This window comes from Helianthus annuus, chromosome 10 (assembly GCF_002127325.2).
Source record: "Helianthus annuus cultivar XRQ/B chromosome 10, HanXRQr2.0-SUNRISE, whole genome shotgun sequence".
In the NCBI taxonomy this organism is placed as follows: Eukaryota; Viridiplantae; Streptophyta; class Magnoliopsida; order Asterales; family Asteraceae; genus Helianthus; species Helianthus annuus.
Window position 1 is genome coordinate 64909421 of NC_035442.2, and position 22553 is coordinate 64931973.

Consider the following 22553-nt stretch of genomic DNA (forward strand, 5'->3'; position numbering starts at 1 on the left):
ACGCCAGGTACTTATCCGGTACGGGGTGTATATACATAACACGACACAAAGTAGTACTTGTGGTTTCAAACCAGAATGATATGATATAATGGAATACGACATCACACGTAACTGAACACATCCGGAACTTGCCGTATAGTCCATATATATTAAAAAATGATGTGTAATGGAAAAAAACATAAAATTTAGCCAAGTATCGATGCGTTTGTGAATTAAAAACAATTTTAAAAATTTTAAAAAATAACCTAAACGCCCCGCTATGATATAAGAGGGGCGCATAGCTAAAAAATTTGAACTGAAGCGCCCCGCTTTGGCCAAAGAGGGACGCTTTGGGCTTGGTCAACAAAAACACCAACAAAAACACTCTGATTTGTCAGTCCTTGTCTGTTGACCAAGCCCAAAGCGCCCCTCTGTGGCCAAAGCGGGGCGCTTCAGAGTGTGCAAATAGACAACCAGCGTGTGTGAATAGACCAGGCCTAAAAGATACATACAAATTTTAGTTTTTCTTTCTTTGTTATTTGATTATATATTTTTATTAAGTTATGATTTAACTTTCTTTAGCATCTTATTAATATATTTTTGTCACATTTTTTTTTATCTTGGATAAAAATATATTTAACTAAGTTTTTCCATGATAAAGATATATTTTTAGAAAGATAATTAAAATAAAAAACTCGTATAAGTATCTCTAGCATTTTATTTTTCAATAAAATTTCTATTGCATATATATCTAATCTAATCTAATCTAACTAGTATAATAAAAGAAACCACTTTAGGGACACTTGTCATCATATTAGGCATCTCTTATAGATAATTATTATTTTAATTTAATCTCTTCTAATTAATTATAGATAATTCTCCTACAACATATTATTTAATTTTATATCTTATATTATAGTTAACTCTCCTACTAAATATTATTAGTTTAATATCTTATGAATAATTATTATTTAGTTTAATCTCCTTCTCATTTATAATATTATTTATTTGAATTAATTATATTTGAACGTTTTGTTTAGTTTGGTATAAAATAAATATTACGAAACTTAAAATAAAATTAACTAATATTATTTATCATTTATACATTTACGGAGTTTTAAATAAAGGGTTAAATTATTGAGACTTCGTTAACAAATTTTGCAACAACAGAATAATCTATTTTTATCACGAAAACCAAAATTTGTATTAATATATTAAATATTTTTATTTTCACTGTATAAAATAACATTTACTCGACCCATGTAACACATGAGGTTTTTTAAGATATAACTTTTTATTATTTGATATATAAAATTAGATTTACTCAATTCGTACAATACACGGAGTTTTTTAAGGATATATATTTTTTATTATTTAGTATAGAAAATTACGTTTATTTAAACCGTGTAAAATACATATTTTTAAAGATGTAATTTTTTTATTGTTTGGTATATAAAATTACATTTATTCAACCCGTGTAATAAATGAGGTTTTTTAAAGATGTATTATTTTGTTATTTGATAAACAATATGACATTTATTTAACCCGTGTAATACACGTGGTTTTAAAGATATAACTTTTTTATTTTGTATATAAAATTACATTTATTCAACCTGTACAATATGGTTCTTATAGATATAATTTTTTATTATTTAATATATAAAATTATATTTATTAAACCCGTAAATAAATGAGGTTTTAAAAATATATTGTTTTATTATTTAGTATATAAAATTTATTTATTCAACCCCGTGTAATACACGGGGTTATAACCTAGTTTCATTTATAAAGAAAAAAACTATAAAAAACTCACACCGAACATAAGGGGTATCAAGTTTATTAGACACTCGACCCATGTAACACATGAGGTTTTTTAAGATATAACTTTTTATTATTTGATATATAAAATTAGATTTACTCAATTCGTACAATACACGGAGTTTTTTAAGGATATATATTTTTTATTATTTAGTATAGAAAATTACGTTTATTTAAACCGTGTAAAATACATATTTTTAAAGATGTAATTTTTTTATTGTTTGGTATATAAAATTACGTTTATTCAACCCGTGTAATAAATGAGGTTTTTAAAGATGTATTATTTTGTTATTTGATAAACAATATGACATTTATTTAACCCGTGTAATACACGTGGTTTTAAAGATATAACTTTTTTATTTTGTATATAAAATTACATTTATTCAACCTGTACAATATGGTTCTTATAGATATAATTTTTTATTATTTAATATATAAAATTATATTTATTAAACCCGTAAATAAATGAGGTTTTAAAAATATATTGTTTTATTATTTAGTATATAAAATTTATTTATTCAACCCCGTGTAATACACGGGGTTATAACCTAGTTTCATTTATAAAGAAAAAAACTATAAAAAACTCACACCGAACATAAGGGGTATCAAGTTTATTTCCATAATATAAATTTGCAACAAATTGTTGCATTATATGTTGTACCCCAAGCATTGGGGGTTTTTCAAAAAAAATTGTGATTTTTCTTTTTTAACCCAAAAGTTTTAATCATTTGTATTTTAACACTTTTAGTTTGTTTAGTTTTAACTCAAAACTTTACATCTTTTGTAATTTAACCCAAAACTTTTTTATTTACAACTTTGGTCCCCATACTTTTTATCTTTCGCAAGTTTTTCGTTTTACGTTTCGTTCTAAATTTTGCGAGCTAATACGTCCCGACGTGCGTGTGTGGTTCAACGTTTTTCGTCTATTTTTTTACATTTGACAGGTATGTCGCAATGTGTCTATTTTCCCCCTTTGGCAAGTTCGCTGCAACGGGCGGATCCTATATTGACTTAGTTATTCTTCTCTACGTTATTTTGCAAGTTAACACGGCGCAACGTGCGTGTGTGGTTCAACGTTTTTACGTCTATTTTTTCCATGTAACAACTTTGTCGCAACGCGTGTGTCCTAAATCGACATAGTTATTTTTTCATGTTATATGCTTCGGTCTTATATTTCCGCATTAACACGCCGCAACTTCAGTGTTGGTGGTCGCTACCAGCGGTGTGACATTGATGTTATTTGGCATAGTTTTAGGCCCCCGCCGCAACGCGGGGGGGGGGGGGGGGTGCTTAATCCTAGTTAGACAAAAATTATACAAACAATATAAAAGTTCAGCGATTAATTCATATATCTAACGAATATAAGACCATGGGGTATGGAATGGATAGTCTCTTTGGAGACTACCCGTCACGTAGGCGCCACGTTATCATGGGAGGAGGAGCAACCTCTTAGGGACTACCCAAGGGTGTGGAGGACTACCCAACCCCACAATAAAAATCAATATAATATATAGCCCAGTTGGCCACCGACACCCACCTCTTCCCAGAGGTACCGGGTTCAAGTCTTAGAAGTGGCATATGTCACCCAGGGTAAGAACTCGGCATGGGGAAGTAACCGCGGAGCTAGCTTGGTCGGATAGCGGCTCCCGAAGTGAGATCACTCCGGCGATTGGGAGGACCGTGCACTATCCCCTCCCCTATTATATAATAAAAGTGGAGAGAGAGAGAGAGAGAAGTCAGAGGGCCCACCACCTTGGTCCGTCTCCAACGTCTTGGAGAAGACGGAGAAGCCGCGACAGAGCAGTCGGGGCCGGTGTGCGACGACCCGGGACGGAAGCGACGGGGCGGAGACGAGGCCCATACCGGGCGGTCTAAGAAAATATATTACGACCCCCCTGTCGAAAAGTTCTTGTTCCGCTTATACAACTTAAAAACTATGATTGTATTGGCTTACAATGGGTTCTCATTATGCTATTAAACTTGCAGGAACCTCTACTATCATCTTAGAAAGTATTTGGTATAAATGAGCCCTTTCTACCACTTCAAGGACCTTTACTTCTTAACTTAACTTGAGTTGAAGTTATCCGATTAAGTTTGGAAAGTATTTGACTAAGTTTCTGATGAAGCAGCGGATGATGACATGGATATGACGTACAATTATTACATTTTATATGTTAGGTAGTTTTATGACGTATTTGTGAATTGTGACTTAAAACGAACCCGGATAGTGACGTTTGTGGCGTTTATGCTTATGTTTTTTTAAAGGCAACCATTTATGCTTACGTTTATACTTATTAGTTTATGTTTATTTAGTTTTTGTGTGCCGTGAACCGGAAATTGGCAGTTTTGAATTGGAAAAAAAGGAAAAAAAAACGTATTTTAAGCATCAACGACGACAGGGAAATAGTGACGATTGCGACGACAGGATAACAGCGGCGATTTATATCATAATATCAAAAGACGGTGTTCATCAAGTATATCAAATTGAACACCAAAAGACGGTGTTCATCAAGTTTAAGCCGGTGTTCAAATTGAACACCGAAAGACGGTGTTCATCAAGTTTAAGCCGGTGTTCAAATTGAACACCGTTTAATAAGACTTGCTTTTAAACCGGTGTAGTTTAAGACGGTGTTGAAAACACCGTCTTAAAACCTATATCACCCCGTCTAAAGCTCTGTTTTGTAGTAGTGTACCGAACTCACCATCATCATCACTAGATTCACGAACAGCCAACATAACCGCTACTTCTGACACATTTTTTCTTCTGCCGCAAAAGTTCATCTTGTAAGCTTACAAAAAACATACAAATTAAATAGTCTACTAACATTTTAAACATTATTTAAAGCTTATTGTATTTAAATAACACATTTACCACATCAACCATCTAAATAAGCTAATCCAAACAACAATGAATGAGATGATCCAGTCAATTAACCTAGAAATGGATAAGAAAAACCCAACTGATTCAACACTTTACAAGTAATATGCATTGTGGACTTACCTATAGGATCCAATGTAAAGAGACCAGCCTTATTTTACATATAATTATAATGTATATTATCGTTTTTTATTGACCCCAAATATTTTGAACGAAGTTGTTGTGTCATTGAGATTAACAATGATAAATAGTTGAAGTGATTACCCATCTCTATTGAATCTATTTTTTTGAACGGTGGAATATTGTATTAGAAATACTAGCAATGAAAAGAACCCTAACTCGACCACTCAATGGAATACATTTTTCTCTATTTTTAATCCAAATGAAACTTGTAGCCTTTATGTCCGCCATTAGCTTGGAGAGATCCATCCTTGTGTCCGAGAATACTACTTCATTCCTTAATTTCCAAATGTTCCGGCAGGAGACCAATATAATTGCATGTATCATACGTCCTTTAGCTCTGCCCCGTGTGTATGCTTATGAATGTTTAGAAGGTCATCAACCGAAAATGTGAAGGCTGTGGAATGGATAACCAAGTGGACATCTTTTGCCACATAACTGAGCAAACATAGTTAGACGTGAACAAGTGTATAGCTGTCTCCTCTAGGTCGTTGCACAGTGGGCAAAGCATGGATGGCATGGTGATGTTCCAAAACATTCTCTAGCCAAAAATGTTGATTTTACGCGGCACCCAACTGTTCCATTCGTATACCTTTGAGTCAGTAGTATTATTTGTACCCAGGATAAGTTTCCGGACAGATTTGACCGTGAAAGGACCAGATGGGGCTGCAGCCCATGCCCACTTGTCACAGCCTGATGACAAGCTGATTTGTGACTGTTGTTGGATAGAGTTTTTTTCCCTTGACAAGGTTTCAAACCTTATATAGGGATTATCTTTTTTCCCTTGCCGTCTTCCAAATTATCATGCCCAAATTAGTTTTAAAGACTTTATTTTCTGATGATTATAAAGGTTAATAACATGGATTTCAAAAAGTTTCAAGAAGATTTCAACAATTTTTCTAGAATTAGTAATCCGTTCATTTAATGACATTGTATTTTGTTATATGACTCGATCCAACTTAAAATTTCTGACGTTGAATCGACAGACTTCCAAATAGGGATGAGATGGTACCCGCTCGGTATCGAATCGGTACCGAAAAACAGGGAAAATATGTACCGGTATCTAATATACCGTTGTTTACCCGTCAGTGCCGTTCCTACGTTTTCGGATGCCCTAATCGAACTACGAAGTGGTGGACCTTTGCAAAATTATCATTTTCAACATATTTAGTAACCAAGCCCTTTCTTCATCATCATCTATGGTTGCGTGCACCGTGAGCCGTGAGCGTGTCTGACAACAGACAATAGGGGTGTTCAGAAAACCGTAACCAAATAAAAACCGTAAACCGAACCGTAACCGTAACCAAATAAACCGATCCGAATAACGAATTTGGTTTTTGGTTTGGTTTCTAACCGAAACCGAATTGTGAATATGGTTTTTGGTTCGGTTTATGGATCCACATTTTATTTTATTTGGTTTATTCGGTTTATTTGGATAACCGAATAAACCATTTAACTTAATTAATTATTAAATAAATATAATAATATTTTATAAATCATATACAATTTATTAACCCAAAACAGTTATTTTTTATGCAACCCAAAACATCAAATGTAAATCTAAAAGCCCAACTAAAACCCACTCATTTCTAAATAATAGAACTTTAGACCTTTAGTATAGAAATTAGGGTTTAGGATTTCTACATTTTCTTGATGCATTTAGCATGGGAGGTAGGGTGCTTGATACATTTAGGAGTTTTTAAGTCCTCCAATTGTTGAAGCTTTAATTTGTTGTCAAGATTGGATTTTTCCAGATGGTGATGTTGTTAACATGAAAGAGAACATGCATGATAAGCTGGAAAAAGGTTATTGTATTTTACCTGTTTCTCATTATTCTTTTAACAAACATTATTTATATTATATTTACAAGTTTTAACAGCTAGACATCTATTGGTTTTCTTGTTTCTTGTAGAAATGAAGGGTTATGCGTGATTGGGGGAAATGGTTATGTATGCAGGTTCACTTGAGTTGGAGAAAGACTCATGTTTGAAGATTATTTATATTTTGTGCCATTAGACTTGTTAACTATTTATAGTTTCTATGATCTATGTTTTGAAGCTTTAACTTTGCGGTTGTGTCTATGACTACTTTATGGATGTGTTTGTTTTATTTCGCAATGAAACTTTTTTGTATTCATATATTGTTAGGTGTAAATTAGTTGGGAAGTTGGAACACAGACTCAAATATAAATTAGGAAAAAAATACTTAGGTACAATTTAGTTAGATTTGGATTATTTGGTTCTAACTGAAACAAAACCGAATTGAATTTGGTTTGGTTTGGATCGGTTCGCGTATTCCTTATTTGGTTTGGTTTGGTTTTTGGTTTGGGGTACTAAATTTTGAAAACCAAATAAACCGAACCGAATAAACCAAATAAACCATAAACCGAACCAATGAACACCCCTAACAGACAAGGTAAGAAAGCAGAGAAACCCTAAGTTTAAAAATGATTGGACGACTCTGTATAATTACAAAGGCGGAAGGAATATTGGGCATTTGGGCTTGGAGTTGAAAGCTAATATTATTGAAGAAGGAGGCCCAAAATACAAAATCTTGAGGCCCTTAAAATTTGGAGGCCTTGGACCGTTGCCTAGATCCACAAGCCCATTGGGCCGGCTCTGTTACCCGTAAATACCGGTACCGAAAAACGGGGAAATAGGTACTGGTACCGATTATAACCGACACGGTACCGTAACGTACCGGTACCAAATGCTCATCCCTACATTCAAACACGAAAAAATCTCAACCCCAGTTAAAAAAATTCTAGTTCCGCCCCCGATAACATGTACATTGTTAATCTTAAATAGTGGCATCTTGTACTTGATAATACCATACAATATGATATCATTACACACATTGATACATCAAACAACAGTAGCTTTGTCAAGTACCAATATGAACCATATATAATATAGTCCAGTTCATATTAGTATCCCCTTAAAACTCCAATCATCATGGATCATATATACACTAAGATAGTCAAGATGCTCAAAAAAATGAACTCTTAACAGGAGCTCTCCCCACAGCCTTCATCAAGTTAGCTACTTCAAAAACCCTAGCAATTTTGGTCCCCCTTTTTGCTTCTTCTGTTGCTCTCCTTTCTTCGGCCTTCTGATGCGCTTTTGCAATCTCGTTTTCCATTCTTTCTATTGCTTTCACTCGCTTCTCTTCAAGCTTTCGCTACACAAACAATACAAATTATCAACCCAACATATTTGGTTATACCATAGACCTTAATTTGAATGTAACATGATGAACTTGACCTAATATTTTCTTGTTGCAATATTAACAGCAACGAATATATAGCAACAAAAAAACCGAAACACAATTGTGCATCTCCTTGTTTCCGTCGCAAAGTTTTAGCATAATCAGCAACGAATACTACCCGCCGTAAATGACCTCGCTAATACCTGTTTTTGTTTTGTAGTAGTGATAATTCTCCGTAAGAGTTATTTTCATATCTAAGCGATAAACTGAATATGTTATAACAAAACAAATAAAATACATTAAAAGTCACATAAAGGGTAATCCTAGTAGACAAAACACCCCAAGTTATTTATTCATTACTACTACTAAAATGGTACTTTTTATGATCATACTTCACAATCTAATTATTTATATAAAGGGTCGATTTATTTTATACAATGGTTAAACTTTTGGACAACGGGCATTTCTAAAAAAACCTAGATTACCTAATATTGATCATGACCCGAGAACGTTATAGCGTTACCCAACCCACTCTACTCTGCGCGTTTTGTGACTTCTAGCAACAACTTTAATTTTTTTTTATACTATCATAACAAATTGTTAGATGCATTACAATTTTTTTCCTTCTAGAATATGCATCTGCATACCCTTTGATTATGCATGTAGGTTTGCTTAAGATCAATACCTCAACTTTCTGCATCCGAAGTGTAGATCGCTGAGCCTGCTCGTCCTCCCATCCACTGATTATCGCATCTTCGCACTTAAATCTATTGTTAATCTCAGCAATCTTAGCATTCTTCCAAGCCGTTATCTTGGATTCAACCTCCTCCTTCTTCAAGCTCCTCATCGATACCACCACCTCTCTACCACCACGGACAACAAACGTACCATCTCCTGGAGACGGAGATGATGAAGGATGCGATCCCACACCCCAGTTGCTAGCACCATCATTGTCAATTGTGCTGCTTGCAATAGGGGAACCTACCAAAACTAGTGTACTATTGGTAACACTCATTTGAGAAAAACCACCATGTGAAGCTTGATCACTTGTAGCCATTGAATTAGAGTGAAATGGTGGAGTCAAAGTATGCCAAACCCTAATATCTTCACTACCATAAAGATTTTGAACCCTTTGGTCATGGTTAGGCATTTGAAAAAAAAATTGAAGTGGGGTTTAAAGACTCAATTCCTTAGTTTAGTATACAAAAAAGGTGATTTATAATGGACCAAAATTGCATTATATTAACAAGACAAACAAGATCTATAATTGACTCCTTTCCATGATATTTTTGGGGTTTCTTGAATAATTTAATGTAACTTTTTTCTGCATTAGGTAAAAGAAAAGGATTTGAATATATAAAGGTTCATATCATGGGTCCTTTATCAACAATTAAATGTTTAATCTCACGTCATTTTGAACAAGTGATTGGAGTGGTTTAGAGTATAAATGGTTTATAAAATAAGGAAAACGCGTTTTTGTAGAGATAAATCATATCTACCAACTCCATGTTTGTGTATATTACTTGTACCTCCAAATGATCCGACAATTATACTATTACATTACGTTTTCATCCAACTATAGGCGTGGCAGTTGATCACGTCATAGAGGTGTGATTGTTAATTTGACGATAAAAAAAGTAAATCCATGAAAGGTAATTTAATTAGTTAATAATTTCATATCTTCATCTTAAGGGTTGAGATATAAACTAGTCAAGATCTTTGTAAGCTATTAAGATTGGTTTGTTAAAATCTTGAATTAAGTTAAGCTTAATCACATACGAGGGGACTTTTACCGACGGAGATATTCGTCGGTGAAAATATGAACTGTCTGTCGTTGAAGTTAGTGAGAAATCATGTTGTTGGTAAAGACTTCATTGATAGGTCACCAAGGGATTACCAATGGTCGACTTTACTTTACTGATAGAGCACCGATGACAACTTAGGTGCTGTTTGACAACATTTGAATGGTTAAGTACTGAACTAGTAAAAGGTCTGAACCATTAAGTGCTAAACCAGTAAGAGATCTGAACCATTAAGAGCTTGTACAATGCTTAAGCGTTCAGAGGCAAATGTCTTTCCAATTCAGATTAGAGGTCTTAACCATTCAGACTATGTATAAATCTTAACCATTCAAAGGTAATTAAGTGTCTGAACCATTCAGACATCTGCTCGTAAAACAAACAGTCTGAACCATTAAGTGTTGAACCAGTAAGAGGTCTGAACCATTAAGAGCCTCATTAAGAGGTAAACAAACGGCCCCTTACATTGGTTTCACGACCACTGTCTCCAACGAAATGCCATTCATAATAGTTGTTTTTTCTAAATAAAAAACTACAACAGAAACATATCCCCAGTCTACAATATCAGGTTAACTTGTTAGTTATTTAAAAAATATATAAGAACAAGTCAGTAGACTTGCCACTAAATAACAACGCTCTACAACACAGATCACCCTCGCCCCTCACCCGGTGGGCCTAGACGACACCTTCTCAAAGTATGCTTCTGATCTATTACAAACATGACATGCAAACTAGTAATAAACAAATATTACAATATCATAAATACGTAAACGTACCATGTACCTGGTTGATCATCTCACACAAATGTGCCTCTAGGATCACAAGAGGGTGGTTTGCCTTGAGCAAGTGACATTCTCCTCATTGAACCTCACCCGTTCGATAGCAAATGCCCATTTCTTCTCCATGAGTGTGTTTCCCACATCTTGTGACACCCGTCTCATTTATTTAAATTATTTAATATAAAATACGCATTTAATAAGGAAATACTTTGCATCCTTAATTAGTTAAACAAAACGGAAGTTTACATGACAACAGTATTCGAGTTACTAACAACTACTTTAAAACATTCCAAACGACATGTTAAATATTTACTACATAAACATTGTTTTCAACAAGATTTGATAAGCACGGAAGCTTCAAAAGATAGTGTTCGGTTCTTGAAATGTTGCTTGATCGTCACCCGGAGCATGATAAACATCACCTAAGGTCAAAACCACATCAAATGTTAGTTTTAATATCATAATATCAAGTATGTATAAGTTCTAATACCAAACACTGAAAACAAACAAGAATTGCAGCGAAATGGGTCTGTCGCGCCACGCGATCGATCATGTCCGAGCTTTCGCGGCCCGCGACAATCGTCGCGTGACGCGATGGTGAAAGTGTACTGGCGTCGCGTAACGCAACAGCCTATTTTTCCCAGAATGTTGCTTATTTTGAGCTGCAACTTCCCAACTCTAAGTTTTGGCACAATTCCAACTTCAAACGTTCATAACTTTTGATCCGAAAGTCCGTTTTTGGTGATTCTTTTTCCTATGCGTCCGTAATAAAATTACCAACGCATCTATCATAACCATTGTGTCAAAAATAAGATGTACGGGCTGGAAGTCTATAAATACATAAAGTATTTATTCGACCCGTATAAATTCCGCACTAATTTACTCACTAACAATTTTTATGGCCGCAAGGCGTATTTCCCCAACATCCGGGGCTTATAATCACCAGCGTTTCATTACCAAATCTATGGTTTCGCGCTCTTGTGATTCGTTCTCGCCAAATGCAAATTCAAAACATACTTTTACTACAAATTAAATAATTATTCAACCCGTTTGCCTCATTTATGGAATCCTCCATTTCTAATGACTACCAAACGTTTCTCTATACTTAATTAGTTCGTTCAATGTGGTGATGATCATTATCACATTGACTAATACAATATCTTAGTCTAGAACACAATTATGAACGATTCCAATATTAATTTACTCAATGTAACGAAACAAGTTACATACCTTCAAAGCACACATTTCAAACGCGCGTAGCCACCAGCATATCCACTAGACGCTCCGGTTTCCTTCCTATAGAGTTCAACCACAACATGTTTAGAACTCTTCCCTTAACATATATCGCATAGTTTGCCGAAACTCTACAAATATGCGTTTTAGCTCAAATCTCAGTGTTTAAGCCTTCTTTGAGGCATTTTTACAAACACCTTAAGGGCATAATTTCTCAAAATTTATAATCAAGTTCATGGCTTGCTATTTAGCCAATATTAACATCAACTAAGCATGTTCATATCAATTTTCACATTATCAACATCTGAATTTACTTCCTTGAATTCAAATTACACTAGAACAACAATCAAATTCTAGTGTTTAACATGTTCCTACAAAACCCACTTATCACCTTAAATGGTGATTATGAATTCACAAGATTTAGGCATAATTTCAACAAGTGATTGACTAGGGTTTTACTCCTAGACACAATATCCTCCCTATCTCATCCAAAACAACATTCATGCAACATGAATTTCGAATTTCTTAGGTTTATCCAGATATTTAGACAAAGCTTTTCTATGAGGTTTACATACCTTATGACCCCTTCGCAGTGGAGATCACTATTCTATGTTCGGATTTTGATTTGGGACTGAATTTGATCTTCAATTTTGATCAAGTAGCAAGAACTAGGGTTTTGAAAGAACTCTGGTCGCCCCTCTGTGTTTGATCGAACCCAGCACACACACAAGTGTGTGTTTTAGGTTTAAATTATGTTTTATTAGAACTAATTTCAATTTAAACACTTTTGGTCCCTCTACTATCATTTAGTTCATATTTTTAGTGTTTTTAACGCACTTATAAGTCATTACAAGTCTTTTATCTAACTAGGTTATTTTTAGTCCTAGTTAGTTCACTTGTTTATTTACCGACACCATATTTAAAATAAAAGATTTACATTTTCGGGGTGTTACAGGTCCACCCCCCTTAAAAGGGTTTCGTCCCCGAAACTGGAATACGTACCAAATAATGTCGAGTATAGACGCCGCATCTCCTCTTCGGATTCCCATGCTGTATCCGAACCCTTTCTATGCTCCCACTTGATCTTAACTTTATCAATTTTTTTATTTCGCAAATCCTTAACCTTCCGATCTAGAATCTCAATTGGCCTTACCGCATAGTTAAGGCTATTGTCCACCTCGATATCATCGTAGTGGATATAAGTCGTTTCCTCCGCTAAGCACTTTCGGAGTTGTGACACATGAAACATGCCATGGATTCCACTCAGTTCGTCCTGTAATTCAAGGCAATATGCTACCTTGCCAACCCGTTCAATGATTTTAAATGGTCCGATAAACCTCGGGCTTAGTTTCCCTCTCTTTCTGAATTGAATAACGCCCTTCCATGGGGAAACCTTTAACATAACCATGTTGCCCACCCGAAATTCAATCGGTTTCCATCTTTTGTCGGCATAAGACTTTTGTCTGTCTTGGGCCGCTTCCAAATGAGCCCGAACCACGTCGATTTTCTCGTTAGTGGCTTGAACTACGCCTTTATGGGCCAATTCATGCGGACCCACTTCACCCCAACACACCGGGGTTCTACATTTCCGACCATACAACATCTCATACGAGGCCATGCCGATGCTGGCATGATAACTGTTGTTATAAGAGAATTCTGCTAACGGCAAATACACATCCCAACTGCCCCCGAAATCAATAATACATGCCCTTAGCATGTATTCTAGTGTTTGTATCGTTCTCTCACTATGTCCATCCGACTGGGGATGGTATGCAGTGCTGATAAAAAGTTTCGTTCCCATCTGTTCTTGGAAATCTCGCCAGGAGTGTGAAGTAAATCGGGTATCCCTATCCGACACTATAGATACCGGTACTCCGTGTCGTGCCACTATTTCATTGGTATATACTTCTGACATCTTCTCTGACATATAAGTCTCGCGTATAAGAATAAAGTGTGCACTTTTCGTCAGTCTATCAACAACCACCCAAATGGCATTGAATCCTCGGTTCGTCCTAGGCAGTTTGGTTAACAGGTCCATGGTGATATGTTCCCATTTCCACACTGGAATTTCTAATGGTTGTAATTTACCATACGGTTTTTGGTGTTCCACCTTGACTTGTAAACAAGTCAAACACTTCTCTACATACTTTACAACATCCCTCTTTATTCCGGGCCACCAATAGTTTCGCTTTAGATCATTATACATCTTGGTTGCTCCCGGATGGATAGAATAACGGGATTTATGAGCTTCGTCAAGTAGAAGCGTCTTGACTCCACATGAATTTGGGACCCATATTCTTCCAAACCGAGTCTTTAACCCATTGTTACCATTCAACAAGTCTTTCAATTGACCGACTATCCTTTCCTTTTTCAAGTTTTCCTCTTTCACCGCCTCGGCTTGTGCTTCTCAGATTCGTTCAAGTAAACCCGAGGTTACAACAAGCTGCATCGACCGTACTCGTATGGGGACATAGTCTGTTTTCCTGCTTAAGGCATCCGCCACAACATTAGCCTTCCCAGGGTGGTAATGTATCTCGCAATCGTAGTCTTTTACCGTTTCTAACCATCGTCTTTGCCGCATGTTTAACTCCTTCTGACCGAAGAAGTATTTTAAACTCTTGTAGTCAGTAAATATGGTGCACTTTACCCCGTATAAATAGTGCCTCCATATTTTAACGCAAACACCACTGCCGCCAATTCGAGATCGTGCATGGGATATTTCTTTTCGTGTATCTTTAATTGTCTCGAGGCATAAGCTATCACTTTGCCTCGTTGCATCAAAACACATCCGAGCCCCGAATGTGACGCATCCGAGTAGACTACCAAGTCTTAGACTCTATCCAGCAACGTTAATACCGGAGCATGAGTTAGCTTCTCCTTTAGCGTTTGGAACGCCCTTTCTTGTTCATCGCCCCATATAAATCTTTCCTCTTTTCAAGTTAATTTAGTTAACGGGGAAGCAATCTTGGAGAAATCTTGAATGAATCTCCTGTAATATCCCGCAAGCCCTAAGAAACTTCTAATTTCTGAAGGATTCTTCAGAGGGCTCCATTTCGACACGGCCTCTATCTTTGATGGATCTACCAATATTCCGTCGGCACTTATGATGTGGCCGAGGAATTGCACCTCTCGTAACCAAAAGGCGCACTTGGAAAATTTCGCATACAACTTTTCTCGTCTGAGTGTCTCTAACACCTCCTATAAATGATGTGCATGATCTGTCTCACTTTTCGAATACACTAGAATGTCGTCGATAAACACGATTACCGACTTGTCCAACATTGGCTTGCAAACCCGGTTCATGAGGTCCATGAAAGCCTCGGGTGCATTCGTCAGCCCGAAGGACATCACGAGGAACTCGTAATGTCCATATCGCGTGCGGAAAGCCGTCTTCGGTACATCCTCTTCCTTGACCTTCAATTGGTGATATCCCGATTTAAGGTCGATTTTTGAAAACCAATTCGCACCTTGTAATTGGTCGAATAAATCGTCTATTCTCGGAAGCGGGTATCGATTCTTTACCGTGAGTTTGTTTAACTCCTGGTAATCGATACACATTCGCAAGCTCCGTCTTTCTTTTTCACAAATAGTACCGGTGCGCCCGAAGGAGACACACTCGGCCTTATAAACCCTTTATCGAGCAAGTCTTGAATCTGCGACATTAGTTCTTGCAACTCTGATGGCGCAAGTCGGTACGGAGCTTTATCTATGGGTTTCGCGCCTAGAACCAATTCGATTCCGAACTCTACCTCCCGTTAGGGTGTGACACCTGTGTCACTCCAACCATCAAACAAATGCCAAACCAAGGAAATATTGTATTTCATACTTGGGATTTGTATAAATATGTGTATGCTTTGCACATATCAATTCTTGTTCAATTTCATACTCTATAACGCTTTCTAGAGAATTATACGCAAACTGGTGCATAAACGTACTCAGTTTAATGCGACAAATACTCCGGGAGACCATCATACACTTAACATACCTTAAATAACCTTTACATAACTTAGAAATAAGTTTTGAAGGCTTTGGTATGGCAAAAACAAGTTAATTCGCTTACAGGGACTAAACTTGACAAACTGCGAAAGTATGCCAATTTGAACTGTAACGAACATTCCGGAACATGTCCATAAGTTAAACATACCATATATATCCTTTACATAGCTTAGAAATAGGCTTTGAGGGGTTTGGTATGCTAAAACAAACTTTTGGATCATTCAGGGACTAAAAGTGTCAAAAAGTGCATAAGTTTGCACTTTCGCGCATAACTCACGTTCTGAATACATCCGGACATCCAAAAATTTATGTAAGCATCCTAATATTATGCCTTAGTGTTTGGCATGAGAAAAATCCATTCGTCGCGTGATTTGGATCATCTTTCACGCTTATGCGCATTCCGTCGTAATTAAGCGAACATCGCGATCGTACGGCCAAACGAACCGACATCCGGAATATTTTTGAGCATATTTCAAGTCCCCTACACTTTAACTTCATCTTAGAGCCTTGAAATGAGGTTAACGGGGCTTAAACGTGCCAAAAATGGGCCAAAATACGTGTTTCTGAAGTGCAGGGACCAAAATTGAAAATTCTGGTCTGGGAACCTTAGGCGGGGCGCGTAAGGATTTGCCAAATCCTTAGGCGGGCCGCGTGAACATGTCTGACAGAAAGATTTTGCATTTAATGCAGAATCTGGCCTTTCGTTCGATCAAGGGGCGATGCCTTTTCACCCAATGAAGAGCCAAGGGTCAAGTTCACTGAACTTATCCACTGGACACATGTACGCACGAGATCAAGGCACGATATTCGATAAAACGATCCTAACGGTTCCACTTTTCCTATAAATACCCCCCCTTTAGTGTAAAAATCACAAAATCAGATCTTAAAGCTCTAAGTTGAAACCATTGTTTCATACCTGAGCTATTTGGTCTTGATTAGCACTCGGGGACCCTCCGTAAGTCTTCTTTCGCTCTTTTATTCGCTTTTCGAGTCCGAAAGTCAACGTTTTGTTGACTTTCTGCATTGACCAGCTTATGGTCGATGCGAAGTTCATGGAACTTCATAACGTGAGCGTGATCACGATGGTTATGGTCCATAGTGACCATACCTACTGATCACCACGTTATCTAGGCTCGGTGACGAGTCGTAGTTTCGGCCAAAATGTGCATTCTTGCATGTTTTGTAACCAAACTGCTCGTGGGCATCAAAGCCGTTTGTTTTGATGTCAAACCTGTTTTCAAACTTAGTTAAGCATGTTCTAACATGCTTAGCTCGTCACTTTTAGTTTAGTGCCTATATAGGGTCGTAAGGTAAGCGATCTAAACCATCGCTTATGCTTTCGAACCCGACCCATTTGGTCGGTCATTAGGACCTGACCAAACACATTAGGTGACCATAGCTATAACCTTCCGAGGTTATACCTTATGGTCACGATGTTAGGCGTTCCATACGCGTTCTACGCGAATGACGCGTTAGGGTGGCATAAGCTACCTCAACGGGTCGTGATGGACCGTAAGCACTTAGATTAGGTTTCATTTTAGTATGTAGGCTTTGTTAAGCCATATTACACGAGTCTCCATACTCGTTTGGTTTACGAACCCGCATACTATCCGATCCTACGATTTAGGTCCGGTATATTAACATAAGCTACCTATTAGGTGCCGTTGATATTCCGTGATCTCTGGCATTATCTGGTTATTATACAAGAACTCCAAAGCAACCTCAGGTGAGTACATAGTTCCCCTCTTTTACTGTTTTCTGAACTGTTTTGGGGTGAAGCATGTGTACCTATCTGTTATTTTCATGATTTCAAAGTATAATTGATTATACATGATAGTATTTATCTTTTGACAAACTAAATGACTATCTATGGTTTAAACACTGATTTCTCAAAAATTACAAAAGTAATTGTTGGAATAGTACTTATTTTGTTCACCAGACCGATTGGTAGTATGATATAGCGCTATAGGACTAGACACCCCATTCCTGTTGTCATGGAATGTCTGAAACCAATTCGTTTCTCCATCCAAATAGGGATTTCCTTTGTGGTATCCCTATAGTCTCAAAGGTGTAGTTTGATGCACCAGGTCTGAATGAATTCTTAAATCGCACCTTTAAAGTATATTTTGATATACTCCCAAAAAGTATAGTTTGATATACTCTCATGTGTGGTATTGTACAGAACCAACATATATTTTGTAATCATCCAAAGCATACTGCGATATGTTACTCACATAACTAAAACATAGTTTACTATGTTATTTATCACATCCAAAGCATATACTGATATGTTAGTTACAAAACTAAAACATGGTTTAATGTGTTATTTATAAATCCAAGGTATACTTGTAATATACTACTGAAAACTATTATTTTGAACAACTAAAGTATATTTAATATACTATCTAACAAACGATTTGGTTTTGGTTAGTGTTTAGATAACGGAACGAGTGTAATGTGATGAAAACATGGTAGATACGCCGCTGGTACTTCTTATATATAAGTGTTTTCATTGCATTGCATACCGTGGCGTTATTTAGTACACTTGGGTTAACAATATTGGAACTGAAATATATTTTTATATATTACTTATTCAACTTTCTTAAAACTAAGGTATATTTTATATATACCATAAACGTTTTATTAAAACATTGTTTTTTTTTCAAACAACTTAACTTATACAAACTCATTTTACATGGTTATTCAGTTAACCATACATTATTCTCTTATTTATACATATCATCTGATCCTATCGTTTTTCAAATGATTTACAAGACAAACCAAAAATACGAGGTTCATGACTAAACATTTTCTCAAACTCAAGTCATGAACTCCGTTTTCACAAAACCTATGTATCTCACAGGCATTTTTATGCTGACGTACCTATTTTTACACATGTTTCAGGTGCTGTCTTGAGATGATTGTTGATGCATGCTACATTTAGGATGGACTCGTGCCTTAGCAACTTTAAAACTTGGAAGATCATAGTTGTACTTATGTGATTGTAATAGAATAACGAGTTCATTTAATCAATAAAACAATATTTAAATTTCCATGTGTTATGAAACAATGATTCTGTTACAACACTCCCCGACGTTTCCGCCACGTTTTGTATGTTCTACGTGGTCGGGGTGTGACAGAAAAGTTGGTATCAGAGCTCATGGTTATAGGGAATTAGGTTATTAGTAATGCTTTGACCTAGTCTATAACCTTCCTAGGACCCTAACGCGAGTTTACTTGCGTTTAGTCATAAAACAACACCGTCACCTATCCTTAGGCGACGACCGCAACAAGAACATAAACTTCAAAACCGCTTTGAAAACTAATCATCTGTTCTAGGATGATTGATTACTAGGTTTTGAACCCTCTGTTATAAGGTTTTGAACCCCTTTGAATTTTCAAAACTCCCGTCAAAGTTGGTCTAAATATTGTGAACACATGCAAACTGTAAGGGTGGGTGCCTGTACCCTGAGTTTTCTGTCTAAGGCTAGAGTGTTCGTACAAATCCACATAATCGGACCAGTCACTCTTACCTGGGAACTCTTGGGGTGAGTGTCCACTTATAGGCGAGCATGTCTTCGCGATACATTATTTTTGACCTATTTGCTTTGATTAATCACCAGGTCGTGTGTTGCTTTGTAGTAACAGACAGACGGCCACTATCCTTGCTTTCATCAGATTTGTTTCATCTCATTCTTTTCGTCTAATTCTCTCACTCGTTTCCTCTCATGTTTCCTCTTTTAGAATGCCTCCTCGACGCGACAATCAGATGGCGAATGCCGACCTGGCGGAAATCATCGCGCAACAAATGGCTGCTGCCTTCCCAATTCTTTATGCTCAAATAACTCAAGCCATCAACAACAACAATGCTCCATGCAATTTCAAGATTTTTAACTCAGCTAAACCGCTCAAGTTCAATGGTTCTGAGGGAGCAACTGGTCTTCTTCAATGGTTCGAGAGCATTGAGAATACTTTCCGTCACGTTCAGTGTCCTGAAAATCGCAAGGTCGAGTTTTCTTCGAGTGTGTTTCAGAAGAGGGCTCTTACATGGTGGAACAGGGTTATGAGAGACCGCGGTGCAAAGGTTGCATTAGCACAGACTTGGGCCGAGCTTAGGGCTCTTATGATGAAGGAGTTCTGTCCTCGTCATGAGCTTAGGGCTCTAGAAAGGGAATTTGATGACTTAAAGCAAGACAGTGGGGAACATCGAGCCTATACTGATCGCTATGAGGAATTGAGCTTGTTATGCCCTACTATGGTTACGCCTCTGGATAAGGCGATTGAGAAATACATTGATGGGCTTCCTGACGTAGTTCAGGACATCGTTACTGGCAGCAACCCTACTACTGTCAGACAAGCCATTGAATTGGCTGCCACTCTGACTGAATCCCAAATCAGGAAGCGCAAGCTGTTTCGGAAGGGCGACTTAAGACCATCTGACAAGACTGCTCATGTGGAACCAAAGGAAGAAAGTGCTGAGGTGTCCAAGAAGAAAAAGCGCAAAGCCTCTCAAAGCTACGCTGTAACTGCTCAAGACAAACAAGTTGCACCAAACCAGCCAACACAACCTCGTAAAAGACAAAACTATGTTGGTACTGCACCGTTGTGCAACAAATGCAACCGTCATCATCTAGAGCAAGAGCAGTGTCACAAATGTACCCACTGTGGGCGGTTGGGACATTTGATCAATGTTTGTCGTTATGCAAATCAAACTGCTGCAAACCCTGCTGCTGTTCAAGCACGGTTCCCTCCAGGGTCATGTTATAACTGTGGTGACCTTACCCACTACAGAAACAATTGCCCAAGGCTTGTTAACATACCTCCAGCACGTGGACGAGTGTTCAACATCAATGAGGCAAACATGAACAATGAGGCAGCAGTGAACAATTAGTGTTTTGTATTTCCTTAGTTGCTATCTTTTGACACTTCAAGACAAATCCGTTGCTACATAAATAAAGATTTGTTGTTTTTATTTCTGCAAAATTTATGCGTTTGTGTGAATGCTTGATGCAACTTTATGATGTCAACCCAAAAAACAAACTACTCGTATGGTTCTGTCATATTATGATCACTTGTGATCTCCCCAAGAACCTTAAACTCTCGTTTCTTTTAAGAAACAAAGTCAAACACTTATTGAGAATCCCTCTATCTTTATAGATAGATCTTCATAAATCGTTAAAGTGCCAAATGAAATCCATAGGTTGGATTCCTAGTGTGCCTTAATATCCATACCTAAGGATAACAAAATAAAGAATCAAGTTAACTAAATTTGTGCTTATGTATTTTCTTACATGTTTTGTGGTTGTATGTGATCCATCCAAATCCTCATAGAATCTTTCATATCTTCATACGAGAGATTCATAATGGGATATCTAAAGATACTATCTTAAACCCTCAATGGATTTCAACAGTGTAGTTAAGTCCCTCGGGTTATAAAGTATTGTTCTATAATTGGACCTCTTGAAAGGTCTGCTTAAACAGATTGATTTTGAAAATCTGATTAGAAATATCATGTGATGATATAAAAATGATCCCTTAAGCGGTCTATTTAAAGAGATCGTACGACGGTCTAGTTAAGAAGATCATGTGTTGATCTAGTTAAAAAGATCGTTCGTTGATCGAATTAAAAGGATCCTTTGGTGGTCTAGTCAAATCGCTTCATATTTATTCAAGTAATTTTTCCTACGGATTATGAAATGGACTGTGCGGACTGTGCAAGGAATTACGTAATTATGGAGGCCTACATAGTTATGGAATTCAGTGCACAGGAACCACAGGAAGTTTCATCATGTGTTAAGACCTAGTGACAAGAATAATGATACGGGAGAAGTCTCGGACCTCGACCAATGTCATTTATTCTCACACTCCCCCAATTCTGATCTCAATCACACACCAAGTTTTCCTATGATAAGCCTTCATAAGAAACGTTCGTCAATCAGTAGTTCAAAATTTCATGTTTTACTATTTCAAGGAATTCACTCTGAGGGTTAACAAATTCGCTAAGAATCCTAACATGGCCCAGGGTTTTACCTAAGGGTTCAATGGATCTATTATAAGGCGAAACCTTCACAGCTGTCCTCACGAGTTTCCTCTAGAATTAAATTTCGGGACGAAATTTCCTAAAGTAGGGGAGACTGTGACACCTGTGTCACTCCAACCATCAAACAAATGCCAAACCAAGGAAATATTGTATTTCATACTTGGGATTTGTATAAATATGTGTATGCTTTGCACATATCAATTCTTGTTCAATTTCATACTCTACAACGCTTTCTAGAGAATTATACGCAAACTGGTGCATAAACGTACTCAGTTTAATGCGACAAATACTCCGGGAGACCATCATACACTTAACATACCTTAAATAACCTTTACATAACTTAGAAATAAGTTTTGAAGGCTTTGGTATGGCAAAAACAAGTTAATTCGCTTACAGGGACTAAACTTGACAAACTGCGAAAGTATGCCAATTTGAACTGTAACGAACATTCCGGAACATGTCCATAAGTTAAACATACCATATATATCCTTTACATAGCTTAGAAATAGGCTTTGAGGGGTTTGGTATGCTAAAACAAACTTTTGGATCATTCAGGGACTAAAAGTGTCAAAAAGTGCATAAGTTTGCACTTTCGCGCATAACTCACGTTCTGAATACATCCGGACATCCAAAAATTTATGTAA

The 22553-nt window shown here is 36.8% G+C and overlaps 1 protein-coding gene across 1 annotated transcript; it reads right to left on the reverse strand.

Moving 5' to 3' along the window:
* Window positions 1-7622: 7622 nt before the first annotated feature.
* On the reverse strand, window positions 7623-9253 carry LOC110885520 (remorin 4.1). Its single transcript, XM_022133220.2, has 2 exons — window positions 8748-9253; window positions 7623-8035 (listed from the first exon to the last, which is right to left on the reverse strand). The coding sequence occupies exons 1-2, from the start codon at window positions 9210-9212 to the stop codon at window positions 7844-7846; spliced, it is 657 nt and encodes a 218-aa protein (XP_021988912.1). The 5' UTR covers window positions 9213-9253; the 3' UTR covers window positions 7623-7843.
* Window positions 9254-22553: the final 13300 nt, after the last annotated feature.